Source organism: Ailuropoda melanoleuca, chromosome 6 (genome assembly GCF_002007445.2).
Source record: "Ailuropoda melanoleuca isolate Jingjing chromosome 6, ASM200744v2, whole genome shotgun sequence".
NCBI classification, from domain to species: domain Eukaryota; kingdom Metazoa; phylum Chordata; class Mammalia; order Carnivora; family Ursidae; genus Ailuropoda; species Ailuropoda melanoleuca.
In genome coordinates this window covers 75,675,058-75,690,546 of record NC_048223.1, presented here as the reverse complement: position 1 = coordinate 75,690,546, position 15,489 = coordinate 75,675,058, and the positions used below count along the sequence as shown (strand labels likewise).

The 15,489-nt window shown below is 54.8% G+C and overlaps 1 protein-coding gene across 7 annotated transcripts in view; it reads right to left on the bottom strand.

Moving 5' to 3' along the window:
- Positions 1–705: 705 nt before the first annotated feature.
- CHST3 (carbohydrate sulfotransferase 3) overlaps positions 706–15,489 on the bottom strand; it is a 33,872-nt gene continuing 19,088 nt past the window's right edge. For 4 of the 7 annotated variants that reach the window (XM_034662656.1, XM_034662651.1, XM_034662654.1 and 1 more), the window contains 2 exons: positions 7,835–8,059; positions 706–6,837 (listed from right to left, as the gene is read on the bottom strand). In XM_034662656.1, coding sequence (XP_034518547.1) covers positions 5,541–6,837; positions 7,835–7,974 — 1,437 coding nt within the window. In that variant the 5' untranslated portion in view covers positions 7,975–8,059 and the 3' untranslated portion in view covers positions 706–5,540. Of the gene's footprint in view, positions 6,838–7,834; positions 8,060–10,780; positions 11,652–12,739; positions 13,678–15,489 lie in introns of those variants that run through there. The other 3 variants (XR_004626159.1, XM_034662655.1, XM_034662653.1) reach the window with 3 other exon arrangements.

Sequence of the window (15,489 nt, the reverse complement as noted above, 5' to 3'; positions counted from 1 at the left end):
GAACTTTCTCCCTTCTATTGCCTCCAGGTGCCTGTTAGGAGGTAAAAGGGCGCAAACCTAATTTGCACTACAGTGACGAGGACTAAGAGAGCCATGTAACAACAATTTGAAAGGACTCCATTCCATTTCTTAACCAAAGGGTCTTTAGCGATCTCCGCCTGTGGTTTTGTGATTTTGTTGAAGGCCAAAGGAAATCTTAGATGCCATTTCAACACATGAAGCAAATCAATATACAGGAGCTCTGGGTGAGAGAGCAGAGCCTCTTTTTCAGCTGACTTTGGAACAATGGCTGTAAAGCACTGATAACACGCCTCATTCTCAAGGAAACCCAGGCTCAGATAAGGGAAGTGACTTGTCTAAGGTCACAGGGCCAGACAGTGGCAAAGCTGGGACTTGTCCCCAGGTCCCCTGACCTCTAGCCAATGCTCTAGTCCCTGCCCTGTAACACCTGGGTATTCACGTCACATCGAATTCCTGCAGCCGGCTCCAAGCACAGTTCCCACCAGCTCCGCCATCTTGGTCACAGAAGCAACTATCATCACACCCGCTGCACTTAGCCATCCTTCCCTATGTCTTTCACTTCTCAGGAGCTTTCCTCTGCCCTGCTTCATGCTAGAAGTCACCCCTTTCCTACAGCTGCTCATTTTTTTTTCTTAATTTTTCATTGCTGCTGAGAACAAATGCAAAAGAAAGGCAGAGCCACACTTCAGATTTTGCTCACTGCATGTTTTCATTTTTAATTAAATAAGTCAAGTAAGCCATCAAGTGATGGTTCACATTCTGTTCCACAAAGCAGACCCTGACTGGTGGTGGCCCCTGCGTTTCCAGGAGATGGCAGATTGCAGCCACGGCAAGGACATCTGGGACATTCGATGGCAAGAGGGGCTGGGGGCAACGTGGCCGAGCAGAAGGAGCTGCAGGCTACACATACACACATGTGGACACACATGGCCACACGTGGCTGCTAAGGGAGTGTCCCATACCATGCGGCCACGAAACATGACACAGAGCTGAGGTCTTGGCAAAAAGAAGACAGAGTCTGTGGGATCCAGGAGGGAGCAGGGGAGCCAGGCACACTTGGCTTAGAACATACAGACGAGATGGAAACTTCTGGGGTGCCCAATGGTAGAGGAAGCCCAATGGTAGAGGAAGCAGGGTATTTTCCCAAATAAAATATCTGGTCTACATTATGAGCTGGGCCCATGGGGCTGACACTGCACCCATATCCCTGGAAATACACAACTCATTTGTCCCCGGGCACAGTCCTGGAATGACAAAGGATATGAGACCAAAGGATTTCCAAGCTCTTAAGGCATCTGAATTTGCCAATTCTGCTTCCTCCTTTTGAGGTAAAGGGCAGCTTCCACTATTCCTGAAACTGTGGGCAGCCGAGAGGCGATGCGGTGGCATTCAGGAAGTATCCAGGAAGCTTTTTGCCTCTCATCCAGCTGGACCGCATCCTGGCAATCTCCACGAGCAAACCCACCCACCTGGGACCTTGGGAGTTCAGCAGATGCCCCTTCCACTTTGTGCAGATCGGCAAGACCTACTTGGCTTCTGCAGATGCGTTTCCCCATGCCCACCCCCTTCTCTTCCTGCCCCCGAAATCCATCCCTTCAGGACCTGCCTTTGCTTTCAGCCTGGGGGATGGGAGCAAGGGACCTCCTCAGGGATGCGGCCATCTGCTCTTCTGCTCCTATCCTTCATAATCCAGGGCTTAGCAAGGGGCAGGCCCTGCAGTCAATTAAAACAGGCCCTAATGTGGGAAAATACCACCAGGGCTGAGAGACGTCTGGGATCAGGACCAGACTATCTGGTGCTTACCTCTCCAGGCCAAGTGCCCATCTCCTGGGACAGGGATCCCCTGACTTCCTGCTGGGCCTTGCTCCATCATCAGACAGGACAGAGGTGGTGGGGAAAGATGCCATTGTAATGGCTTGGGTGGGCCCTCTGCTCTCAGGGGTCCTGGCAACAGCTGCTCCGTTAGACCAGCCCCTGGCTGAGGGTGTTCCCAAGCAGGGAGTAAATCTTCACTAAACATTTTCTTCCTATTCATCGAGTTATTTATTTTCAAGTGTATGTATCACATAAAGGGACCAAAGACTAGATTTTGTTCATGTCCCTCAACCTTAGTAAGAACTGATAACCTGCAGCGGTGGGAGTTGGGGGGGGGGGAATGCCACAGAGCTGCGAATCTGCTTCTTTTTTCCTCTCTGTGGGGACTCAGGAACTCTGCTCCCCATGGACTGCTCCCAAAGACCCCCACCCCCAACCTGGTGCCCTTATTCCCTCCAAGGTTTACAAACGAGGCCAGAGGAGAAGCCAGGAATAGGCAGCCGCAGCGACAGCCTGTGGCTGTTAGACACTGCCCTGTCTCACTAAGGCCTGGAATGCTCTGAACTATTTATATAGGCCAGGCTAAAGAGGTCTTCATCAGGAAAAAGAAAATGAGTCAACACTCATTGCTGAATGGGCCTCTTGTTCCGGAGAAGCCGGCAGCCCCAGAGGTGAGGCCTCAGTTGCTCCCTCTGTCTGCAGGCAGGTGGACGCTGAGCGGGGAAAGGCTGCTGCTAGAGCCAGCAAGAGCAGAGAAGCCAGGGCTGGCCTCGCCGGAAGGGGAGGCACTCGCCCCAGATGGACCACCTTCCTCGTCCCAGCTGCCTGCTGAAAACCCCAAATGCATACCCCCAACTAGGTTCCCCAGAGTGTAAAGTCAGTAGTCGCCCCCACCCTGTCCTTCCCCAAACCCCGAGGGTTCCTGGAGCGCTGCTGAGGGCTCCCTCTAGAGCTGTGTCCTGTTTCAGACACCAGGGCAAAGGGAATACAGCAGAAAGAGCCTCCAATGTCGCATCTTCCAAACTACGAGGAAAAAACCAAGGTACCTCCTTAAACAACACCCCGGGGCCAGTGCAATCCCCCTGCCCTGGGGTTGACTCTTCTCTGGTATTCTGAATCGTCTTCTTCAAGTGCCCTTGTGTGTATGGCGCGAGTCAACGGTTTCTATTACTGTTTCGTCTTCCTTGATTTGGGTACAGCTTTGAGTCCCTGCAAATAATAAGGTATTTTATGTCTCTTCTTTGTCACAAAATAAATAAATTAAGTCAACTTGCAGTGTACAAATTGTGAGTGTCCTGAGAAGTCCCAAAGGTCCATTCTCGGCACTGTCCTCAGAGCTCCGGGGGTGGAGACCCTGGCCCCAGAAACACAGGGAGGAAAGAAGGAAGAAGTTTGCTGTCCACACCAGGGGGGCCCCCAAGAAGAGTCCCAGATGGAGGTGCCTGCCTCCATCCCTGCCCCAGCCCCCACCAACCACAGGTGGGGAACAGTGCAGGGAGCAGGGTGGGGGTGGGGAGGAACAGCCAGCATTCTGTGCTTGCCAGAAACATCATGGTCCCCCTCTGCCCCAGGGTCAAGTTTTCAGGGCTGGAGTCCCTTTGGACCCCAAATTCGAGCCAGCTCCCTGCATGACTTGTTTCTGGGACCGGACACCTCCTTGAATGGCTGCAGTCCACGGTGTTGGAGACCCAGCAGCTTCAAGCAGTGATTAGCACAGACCCCACGAAATGGCTGCGGTCCTCACCGTCTCAACCAGCAGCTTCTGGCCAGGACACACTCCCCATGGCGGCACCAGCTGGACTCAGATCCTGTAGTTCCCTTGTGTCCGTATTACTCAGACCGAAACTCAGCCCTCTGGTTTGACAACAGGACAGATCTGACAGAGAAGTTGTCCAGGAAATCAGAAACAGCTCTAGTGAACTTGTGCAGCTCTTCAAGCTCTGAAGGGGACTGAGTTCTGCTCCCCAGTTTGGGGACATTTGCTGCTTGGCCACAGGCGCCTGATTCTCCCAGGAAAGGCATTCGGACCTGGAAGAGATGTTCAAATCTGGCCTCATCTCGGGGAGAGGGCGAGAGCTGATTTATGTTGCTTCTGGACACACAGCAAAGAACGCTGGTGGTTTCTGAGATTCATTCCACATGGGGCTCAAACAGTAAAGCCCGTGGGGCACTGCAGGCTGCCATTTGGCCACCTAGGCTCTGATCCTTCCTCCTCCTCCTCTCCCTCCAGCAGGAGCCAGAGTGCTCCCTGCTGGTCCTCCCAGCCTCCTCACACCCAGATTGCTTCCAAGTTGCACTCCTGCAGAAAGAAAATAAAAAACATAGCCACAAAACAAGATACGAAACTATAAATAACTTTTTTTTAAAAAAACCCAAATAAAACACCCAGCCTAACTCAAGTTGAGCAACACTCTTCCCAGAGCCCTAAATGTTGGAATTCCAGACACTAACCACGTAACCATGGTGACCAGCCATGAGGCTGACCTCTGTCCCCTGTCTTCTCAGGGGAGGGGGTATCCTGATGTGACTTCTCCCCCAGGAGCACTCTGCACTCTCTTCTGGGCCCTGCCCCACACGAGGCCTGGCTGAAAATGGCAGAACCGGTCAGCTGCCTTTTGCCTCCGGTCAGGCCTGAGGCAGCCCTCACACATGGACATGCTCTCGGAGAGCCAGCCCAGCTGGGACCGGGCATTTAGGCTGTAATCATGTGAGGGTTGTCCACACCATTTCAAAACATCCTGCCTGCCAGCAGGGAGGACGTAAATGGGCCAGAGGCGGTAGCCAGGAGAAACCAAGGCGGGCAGGGGCCGCAGACTCGGCCCTTCTGTGTCTACTGTTCAGTCCCAAACCTGTGTTTCCTTCCTCATCCCCAAATAGTTTAAAAATGTAACGAAAGTCTCGTCTTTAGGTCTGTGATAGTTGAATCTTGTGGGCATAAAGCAACCGGGAAGCTTGTCTGGTCTGAGTGTGTGTGGATTTGGGTTTCTACGTAGTTTGGGCCTGTGTGTGGTGTGCACAGAGGCGCTGTCTTCACACATGTGAGTGTGTTTCACAGTTCTGTGCGGGGCTGACCTCATCAGGAGCCAGCACGGCTCTTCCATTTATGAAAATACTGAATCGTTCTTGGTTGAAAAGCCCCAACGGCCGTCCTCAGACATTCTGGGCTGTTTACAGTCCCTCCCCAGGGATCCATGCGGATTCCACACTGGATTGTGTAGAAATCCAGAAACTGTAAGATGAACGCTGAGTACGCAGGAGGGCTGCTGTGACTGGTCCGTGCCCACAGCCCCTTCTGGTTCAACACTGGGACTCTGACCCACAGGGTCTGCAGGCACTTAGGCGTGTTCCCTGTGTGTGTGTGTGTGTGAGAGAGAGAGACAGAGAGAGAGAGAGAGAAAGGCATGTGAATAGTTCTGGGCCTGTGTGGGCCTGCTCAGGAGACCGCAGCCCCTTCGGTGCTGGCGGCCCTCACGGCACAGGCACTGTCTGGCTCTCGGTGAGAGACCCCAGGCCCCAGGCTGGGGTGGGGGGGAGCTAGCTGGCGGGGGGCGCCTACTGCTACGGGAGGGCTGCCTGCTCCGCGAGAGGCCGCCCGCCCACCCCCCCTCCGCGGGAGCCACCGTCGCACCCTCGGCCGGGGTGGGGGGCGAGGAAGGCAAGGGTGGGCCTTCCACAAGGAGGGGTGCGCGCGGGCCCCAGTCCGCCTACGTGACCCAGAAGGTTCCGCGCTCCTCCAGCAGGCTGACGGAGCGGTTGGTGAGGGAGGCGGCGTCCCGCGCCAGCCGGTAGCCGAACAGGTGCATGGCGGGCCCGCAGGCGGCCTGCACCACCTGCGCCAGCTTGAAGGGCATGCTGAAGCGCCACTTCTCGAACTGCTCCGAGGAGTTCTTCTGCGTGGAGTAGATGCCGCTGCCGTCCTGCGCCGCCTGCGTGTTCCTCTGGATCCAGTCCTCCACCTGCGCCGTCAGGGGGATGCCGGCGAAGCGGTACATCTCCCGCGCCTTGCGCAGCGGCCAGCGCGCCACGTCCTCGTAGCGCACCAGCATGTAGCGGCCGCGCAGCCAGGCGGGCTGCCGCAGGCCCAGCTCGGCCGACAGCCGGATGCTCTCGCAGTTGCCCCGCAGCCGCTGCACCTCGTCCTCGCCCAGCCGCGCCTGGCCCTCCGCCAGCCACTTCTTCCAGCCCTCGTACTTGCCTGCGAAGGCCACCATGCGGGAGGCCAGCACGGCCCGCGGGTCCCGCACCAGCTGGATGACGCGCAGGTCCAGCCGGGGGTCCTCGGCCAGCGGCTGCAGGAACTCCAGCTGCCGGATGCGCACGGCCTTGAGGGCCATGTGCTCCTTGCGGCGGCAGGCCTCGGCGGCCAGCGTCACGTTGAGGGGCCCGCAGCGGCGGTTCTTGCAGTGGTACTTCTCGAAGACTTTCTTGACGAAGGGCGTGCACACGGGCTCCTCGCACAGCGAGCGGCTGGAGCCGCGGCGGAACATGAACTGGGTCAGGTGGTCCTCGGGCAGGGGGCTGATGAAGTGCTCCAGCACGTACAGGTCGCACAGAAACAGCTGCTTGAGCACGTCACGGTAGACCAGGGCCGAGCCCGCAGCGTTGGCGCCTCCCGCCTCGAAGGACACCGTGCGCTCGATGTGCCACAGCGGCTCGAAGAGGTAGAAGATGTTGCCCTGCTGGTTGAAGAACTCGCCCACGAACGAGGAGCCGGTGCGGGTGGTGGCCATGAGGAGCACGTGGCGCCGCGGCCGCGCCCCGGGGGGTGGCGGTGGCTCCTCTTCCCCGGCCTCCGCCCGGGCCTCCTCCGACTCGGCCTCCCCTGCTGGCTCTACACCCAGCTGCAGACTGAGGTTTCGCAGGCGGCCCTGCAGCTGGGTGAAGGCCGAATCGAGCTCACTCAGGGACAAGAGGGACGCATTGTCGGCCAAGATCAGGGCTGGGTCGGTGCCGTTGGCATCTACGAGGGGCTGTGGGATCTGCCTCAGCTTGTCTGACACCCTAGGAGGACAAAGGGAAATCGGAGTCAGTGAGTGACTGGGGACTCCATCCCTTGTGCACCCCTAAGCAGCCTCCTGGGCTGATCACCCAGAGCCTGTGGTAGCTGGGTTTCCCCGGAAGCTGATTTTGAGGCAAGGATTTGAGTGTTAAGTAGTGTATTTGGGACATAGTCACAGGAAGAACTGGTAGAGAGGTAGGAAGTGAGGTGGGGAGACAAAGAGGTCTGTAAAGGGTGAGCAGGGTGTCTCTGTGGGCAAACCAATCCCCCTGGGGCATCCTGGGAGACAGTGTAGAACACCCCAAAGGATTCTCTCTCCCAAGGTATGTGAAGCCCCAGCTGGCCTTGGCTGAGGGCTGCTCCCAGAGGCATTTACTCTCTGTATTCTCTGGCTTCCTAGTGTGCAAGTAGAGAGAAAGCTCTCTGGTGGAGAATTGCACACTCCTGGATTTTAGCAGTATACGACCTGGACAGCTGCACATGGCAGCCCTGCCCACCAGGGTATATGTACCAGGACCCTGCCTTTCCATGGGCTCACCCTCATCCATGGCTTTGGGCCGATATAGTAGATGTGCTGTTAATGTGAGGCATCATCCTAGTCAAGAAGTAAATTAATAATAATAGCCATGGTCAGCAAGTACTGGATACTGCATGCCAGGGACTGAACTAAATGTTTTATATTTCCTAATTTATTCTTTTTATAAGGAAAATCCCATCGTTAGCCGTATTTTACAGAAGAGGAACTTAAGACACAGAAAAGTGAATTTGCCCAAGCTGTCACAGCTAGAAAGAGCCAGAATCAGGATTCCAGCCCAGGCTGCCAAGTGTCATCCCTGTGCAGTCCTGGGGACACATGCAGGACCACTGCCAGAGCCCAGGAGGAGCCTGATGATTACTCGTTGAAGGAATGCCTTTGTAGGTCCACAAAGAGCCCTGTAGCTACCTCTCTGCCCCACCCACCCCTCCCTGATAAGGAGGACTTGCACTCGCATCCCTTACCTTGAGATGATTTTGTTTTCCTTTTCAATGAAGACAAAAACCACCACTACGAAAGCCAGGAAAAGGGCATATTTGCTTCTCATCCTCAGGCTGTGCAGAAAGTCCCGGCAGTCCTGGGGTAGAGCGAGTCCCTTCTCCATAGGGAAGGGTGGGGCCACGGGCACTCAGCTCAGACACATCACTCAGAACCGGGCTTGTCGTCTTCAGGTGGGAGACACCCTCGTCCTGGGAAGAGACCAGTGGTCAGGACACCCTTGTCTGGAGATGAGGAATGAAGAGTTTTCCCACCCACTTCTGAGGGTTTTGGCCCTACTTAGTAGCCAGAATCCCAGACCCACTCTCCCGATGGCTGAGAGGTGAAATCAGGTCACTTAAAATGCTGATTAGCCCGTTGATCCATTCATCCCACTTCCATAACTTACCCTTTGAACTCACATGTAACTCAAGGGCAAGTACATGGAAAAGAATGTTCCTTGCTCTATAAATGTTTGCAAGAGCAAAAGACTACAAATACCTAAATAAAAAATGATGGAGATGGACCTGTAAGTGTTATGTGAATAACCTAATAAATATATATTAGATCCTTCACTTGGGTCCTTCAAAATACCTCCCATGGCCTCAGGCTTCACGCTCAGCCTCCTGGAGCAGCCTCCCCTTGGCTAGGTTAGGGTTCCCCCGGCCCCACCACCGTGCAAAGACTCCTATTAGCATCTGAGACTGTCATGCAGTGAGCCCACTTGTATCAATTTGTTCACCGCTGACCATCCCTTTGTGGAGTGCAGGGAGTTTGTCTCAGCCCCTCATTATCCTTTAGCACCGGGCCAGGCACACAGGAGACGTCGGAGCATGGCCGCCAAACGACAGAACGGATAAAGGAACAGAAGGTCCTCAACGGAAGAGGTACACATTTTTCAAAGCTGGAGCAAACGCAGCACTGCCCGATGGAGTCCATTGCTTCCATTCACTGCCACCATCGCACACACACCTGTCTGCATCAGGAGCCCCAGATTCCAGCAAAACACCCCCCATCAAAAGTCTATCCCTTCTCCATAAGGACCGTCGTCCGTGGGATACTATTTGCTCCAAGTGTGCAAAAGTCTTGTGACCTGGTGCAGTGCACCCAGGATCCTCTCTCTTTCTGGAAAAGATGGATTTTCCCACGGGAAGCAGCTGACATCGACGTGAGGGAGGAGGAGGGCAGGAAGGCGGGTCCCAGGGTTGCACCTTCATTGCACAATGGAAGTGGCTTAAAGGGATAGGCAGAACATCTGTCCTTCGGGGAAAACAGTGGGCCACGGGCTCTGCAACTCGAGGAGGCAGAGCTATAACCTTGGCAGCTCAGTGGCGGGACCCAGCTGTGCAGGGCAGAGGGGGTGGTGAGGCTTCCTGAGTGTGGGTGGCCTGCCCCTTCCTAATTCTTCTGGGCCTTTCCCCACATAGTCATTCAACAACTATTTCCTGAGCGCCCACTCTGCACCTGCCTCTGGTCTAGGCACTGGGGACACAGAAGCGAACAAGTGGAGCTGGCCCATGCCCTCATGGAGCTGACACTCGGGGTGGAAGGGTCAACTGGAACGATTGGGGAGCTGAGATTTATTGAGTGCTTACTCCTCTGTGCCAGGTGCCATGCTAATAAGCACTTAATTTGCATTTCCTCATCAGATCCTTACAGAAGTCCTATTAGTAGCAACTATCCCATTTTACAGACGAGGAAACTGAGGTTGAGGGATTAAATAATTTGCCCAAGTTTCCCCCAGCAGCAGCCCTCATCATCCCTCCAAGATCTGGGTCATTCGAGCCTCTCAGTGCTCCCCAGTAGCACATATGGTTGGGCTTTCCAGCCGATGGTCTGTCTGTCTTCCCAGACTCCGAGCCCCCTGAAGTAGGGACTAGCATCTGAAATGGCACCGAGCATATACCAGCTGCCCAACAAAACACGAGTGAGCAAACCTATCAAAGCTGTTGCCTGGCACAGTTCCTGGCAGGCTATCAGCAAGAGTTTGCAGAACGACGGACAGACCCATGTTCCTCGAACCCCGTGGTGCGCAAGGCTACCCATCTCTCTGGAAGGGTGAGACTCAACACTAAGTCTGTAGAGAAAAGGGATTGAAATCCTGACTTTCTGCCCTCCCGTCTCTTGGGTGAGAGTTGTCTGTGTCTGATGATGTGAGGGAAGCAAAAGGAGCTGGGACCAGAAGTCCTGGGTTCCAGTCCTTCCTGCGTGTCTACCATGCCGTGTAACCTTGTGGGAGTGACTTAACTTCTCTGGGCCTCAGTTTCTTTATCTGTAGCATGCAAACCTGTACATAAGGCTTCCTTGAGGAACAGTATCTGGGGCACGGTAAGTGTTCATTAACTACGAGAGGGGAGAAAAGAGGGGAGAAGAGGCAGGGGTGGGTGAGGGGAGTTGCCCTCATTGTCCTCTCCCTTCTGGGTCTTTGGTGAGATTAGAAGTTTGGCTGCCTCCACGATGAAGCTTAGCACCTTCCCCCCCCCCCCTTGCAAGCACTGTTTCTGAGTTGCCATCCCAGTCCCCTCACCCCCCTGAATAATACAGGGTTCCTAAGAACCTTCCCGGCATTGCCCTAAAAGGAAGAAGCAATGGTGAAAACTCTCTGACAGGAAACACAAGGCAGGCTGTTGGCTCCGCCCTGTCCCAGCGGCTGCCCCTAGCTTTAGCTCTGGAAGCCCAGCGGACCGGTAGGCAGGCAGGTGAGGGAGGTTTAGGGGTCCCAGGGGCAATGGGGGAGGTCCTCAGACCAGGAGGTGGGAGAGGCCCACAGGGGCCAGGAGGTCACAGGACCACTAGGGAGGAAGATGGGGCCAAGATGGGGGTCACCTGGCAAAGCTCCCGGCAGAGGCCCTCTGTAAGAAGTGGGCCTGTGAATGTCAACACTAGTCAAACCTTTGCACTACTCCCTCCCCAAACCCAGGGTGCACCCTTACTTAGCTCACGGGAAGAATGAAACATTGTTTCCTTCTCTTGGCAGACGCCGCCTCCCAGGGGAGTCCTCGATAGCTTTTCCCCCCCGACACCCAGCAAGTGATGTGACAGCCAAAGGAAAAGGTGGGACACCAGCCGAGGTCCCATTTCCAGGGCACCAGGGCCAATGGGGAAGAAGGCCGGAAGCACGGGCCAGCCCAGCTCTGCCTGGACACAGCAGGGGGTGGGACAGCCGCCCTTGGCCCAGTCATCCCCACTGCTCGGCTCTGGAGCCCTCCCCTGGAGCCCTTCCCTGACCGCCAACCTCACGCTGACCATCTCCCCTCCCCCGTGACTTCCCTTCTCAGCATCCTGCTTTGTTTCCTTCCTGGTCGGAAATGCACTGGTTTCTTGCCTAATTCAGCCACTGGCGTGTAGGTTCCATGACAGGAGAGTTTCGTCCGTCTGTTCCCCCTTTGTATTCTGTGCCCAGAATCCCCGTGCCCTACTCTGTACATACGGGGCACAGAACAGGTGTTCTAGAACACTTGTCAGATGAATGGACGAATGCCTTTTCCAAAGTGTCTGGCCTAGCGGGAGATGCTCCCTCATTCTAAGTTGATGGGACACGTGAAGAAGAAAAAGCGGTTGTTCCCTAGATGAGCGAACCATGTGTGTGCTCTGAGCGTGCACTATGGGTGTGTGCTCTGAGTAGACGCCCCAAGTGTGCACTATGGGTGTGTGCTCTGAGTAGACGCCTTGAGCGTGCGCTATGGGCAAAACTTCACGCTTGGGGCTTCGCATACGTCAGTCTCTTGAATTATCACTATCAATCGGGATGTCATTTTGAGGATGAAGAAATTAAGCCTTGGAGCTTTCAGTTCAAGCCTGTACAGTGATGCGCTCATGATGGGAGGGTAGAAAACCACCCGCGTACCCAGACAAATCTTAGTGAGGGGATACTGAAAAGAAAGTGGGCTGGGCTAAGGCCCCAACTTGAGGCACCCACCTCCCTACTCTCCTCTCCCCTCAGAGGCTTTTCTGGCCAGGCCTCCGTCCTGCCCCACGAGGGGCCTTCACTAGACAACAGTTTTCTACTTGGACGCCTCCCAGCCTGCCCCTGCGTCCCCTAACGGAAGGTGTGGTCCCAGAGTCTGCTGGGAATGGAGCTCTGATAAGGGACCGGCCCTGCCAGACATTGCATCAGGCAGCAAAACTCCACTCCCCACTTGCTGGGGCCCAGAGCACAGTGGGGGCTGGGCCTCAGCAGTTGTAGGCCCTGTTCCCACCCCTGTTCCATCAGAGGAAGAGCCACACCGAGAAGAGCAGCTGAGAGTGGGCTAGAGTCCAGATGGGGGGGGTCTGCGGGAGCAGTGAAGCCCACTGTGGGAAACTCTAGACCGACACGCCGTGGGCCATAGCCCGGGGCGGGGTGGTGCGAGGAGGTGCCCCAAGCATGATGCCACCAAAGCCTGTGACGGGAAACCTTGGGAGGGTTTTCGTGAGTTGTCTCTGAGTCCCCTGGAGACTAGGACGGAGGGCGGGGCAGGGAGGAGGGACTCCAAGGCTGGGCCTGCCCCTGAGGGAGGCAGTCCCTGCTTGGGGAATACAGAAGCCCATCCAGGGGCCTGTCCATACTGGGCTCCATTTCACATAGGCAAGGATGGCCTGGGAAGGACCAAGGCCCCCAATATCTCAGGCTTAGTGTCTGATGGGAGAGTAAATGCCTAGGGGCTGTTGGATGAACCAGTGAGTGAAGGAGGAAGGGAAGGATGAAGAGAGTGAGGAAGTGAATGGATGTCTGGCCGATGCTCCCCTGCGCGGCTCGGGGCCGTCCTTACTCCTCAAGCCTGCTCACGTTCCAGGGCTCCAGCTTCCCCTCACAAGAACAAACCCCTGCAGGACCTCCTTATGGGCATGTGCCCAGCCTCAGCCAAGACAGAGACAGAGAAGAAGCAGCCAAAGGTAGAAGTGTATCTCACCTGAGCGACAGCAGACATCCAAGAACTTGTAAGAAGCTCTGGGCCACTGCCACGAGGTGGACCAGGGGGCTGAGGGCCAGCCTGGTGGGGATGGGGCTGCCACAGACTCTCAGGGTATCAGCTCCGCCTGGGACAGACCCTGGCTGCCCTCAACCCTGTTTTGCTCTGTGGGGATATGGGGGTACACACTCTCTACCCCCATTTGAGAGTCACTTTATCAGGGCCGGCTCAGCCTTGTGAACAAAACATCCTGTGTAAACCCCAAAGCCAACAGGCGCATGAAATACAGGGCCCCAGAGAAGAGTCCCAGGCCTTCCTGTCAGCGAAGGCGCTTCCAGCACCTCTCACACTGAACCTGGGACCCTGGACTGGGTCGCAGCTGCCCCGCACTCTGGGCCTTGCCCAGTCAGGGCCCGCAGTGGAAGCTTGTGTCCAGGATGTCCAAAAGAAATGTGTCCTGTATACTACCCCGTGGACCATGAAAAGACATGGCTCTTGTCCTAACACTGCTGAATGTCAGGATGTGGACATTGTCTTACCCACCCTTCCTCATTTTTTATCTACAGAAATTCAGGCTCAGAGAGACCAAGGCATACAAGTGGATGCTGACAAAACTCCAACTACTATGTGGGTCTCCTGTCTCCCCAGTTAGTGATGGCCCTGCCCCCCTTTATCACTCTCTCATAGCTTAGCCCACTTAAGAAGCTTTATCACAGGGATGGCAAACACACGGCACACACACCACCACTCAGCAGTGCTGTGCCTGGAGCAGACATCACTAATCAATCAATGTCCTCCCTTCAGCTGAGACTGGGATGCAGCCTCAGAAACCTCACTGCAGCGTGGATCCATTAGAGTTGTCCTGTGAGATAAAACCGATTTGCCCTCCCAACTTTACAGGATCCTTACTGGCTACCAAATGCAATTCCTCCCCACCTCTTAGTCTGGCATTCTACAATCTGACATCGCCCTGCAATGCCAGCCCAAACTCTTTTTTTTTTTTTTAAAGATTTTTTTTAATTTATTTATTAGAGATAGAGACAGCCAGCGAGAGAGGGAACACAAGCAGGGAGAGTGGGAGAGGAAGAAGCAGGCTCATAGCTGAGGAGCCTGACGTGGGGCTCGATCCCATAACGCCGGGATCACGCCCTGAGCTGAAGGCAGACGCTTAACCGCTGTGCCACCCAGGCGTCCCCAGCCCAAACTCTTATATAAACCCTCCATTCAAGCACACGTGCCTTGTACGTCCATCCTCCAAGCCTTTCATTAGCCCTGTAGGCCCTTCACCGAACAAAACACCGCAGATGATAACTCACGGCGAAGGTTACTAAGAATAGTGAAGGCATCAAAAATGCGCACCCCCCCAAAAATTGCTTTTTGAAAAGAACTGCAATAGATATAGGGTTCTTATAGCTCCACCCTTCTCCCTCACGTGGCCTGTGCTTTCCTGAGCAAGAGTGGGGGCGGAGTTCTGGAGAGTTTAGGAAATTGCCCAGAACCGCTGCCAATCTGTTCCATACCACAGCTGGCAAGATCTTTACACGGCTAATTTTATATTATTACTCACATTCCTTTATATGTTTTTATGAATAAGAGCCAAAACTTAAAAAAAAAAGTCTCAGGGCTTCCCCACAAAATGTTTTTTGGGTTCTGGGCAGATTTAGGCAAGCCCCCTGGAGTGCGTCCTGAGTGTGAACATAGTCTGCCACAGGGATCACAGCAGACGGTGGAGGCCAGTTGCCTAAAGAAAGCGTCTGAGGGTTAATTGAAAAGATACACGGTCACATGTCAGACTGAAAGACAGCGTCTTCTGTAACCTAGTGGGCAAATAATGTTAGGGAGACCCAACGGGCAGATGTGCAAACACTCGGTGCTCATCAAGTGCTCGCACGCCCTGCACCGTCCTGGCCTGTTGAGGCACAGGACCAGGTAAGCATCAGTGGGATGTGGGTGGAAGGGACGTGAGCCGCTTCAAGGCCTGGTCCTTCAAGTGATCCCACACGCTCCTCAGGCCCTCTTCTCTTGCTGTGGCCGCGCTGGAGACCACAGGTTCCAGCTGGCTCAGTCCTGATCCCGACCTGCTGACAGGAGAGCCCCCCAACCTGCGTCAGACGTGGTGCGAGGGAAAAATAAGCCTTTGTTAGGCGAAGCACTGAGATGTGGGGTCTGTGACTATAGCACGGCCTGCCCCGCCCTAAGTAATACACAGCACCCTCTTGTAATGCTGAGGGGGGTGTCCTTTTTGAAGCACAATTTGGCAAAACCATCCCAATTCTAAGTACGCATGCTCTCTGACCCAGCAATTCCACTTCCAGAAGATTCATCCTGTAGACACATTAGGACAATCACAACAAGGCCACACATAACAGTAAACAGTTCATGATTGTAAAAGGCGGAAAATGACCTTAATGTCTGCTAACAGGCACAAACATAAAAACCCAAACAAAAAACCAGTTAGATAAATGATGGTACATTTGTCAGTGCAGTACTCCGGAAGTGGTTAAAAAGAAAGAGGCTGGGGCGCCTGGGTGGCTCAGTCGTTAAGCGTCTACCTTTGGCTCAGGGCGTGATCCCGGCGTTCTGGGATCGAGCCCCACATCAGGCCCCTCTGCTGGGAGCCTGCTTCTTCCTCTCCCACTCCCCCTGCCTGTGTTCCCTCTCTCACTGGCTGTCTCTCTGTCAAATAAATAAATAAAAAATCTTTAAAAAAAAAAAAAAAGGAAGAAAGAGGCAGCCCTGTAGGGGCTGAT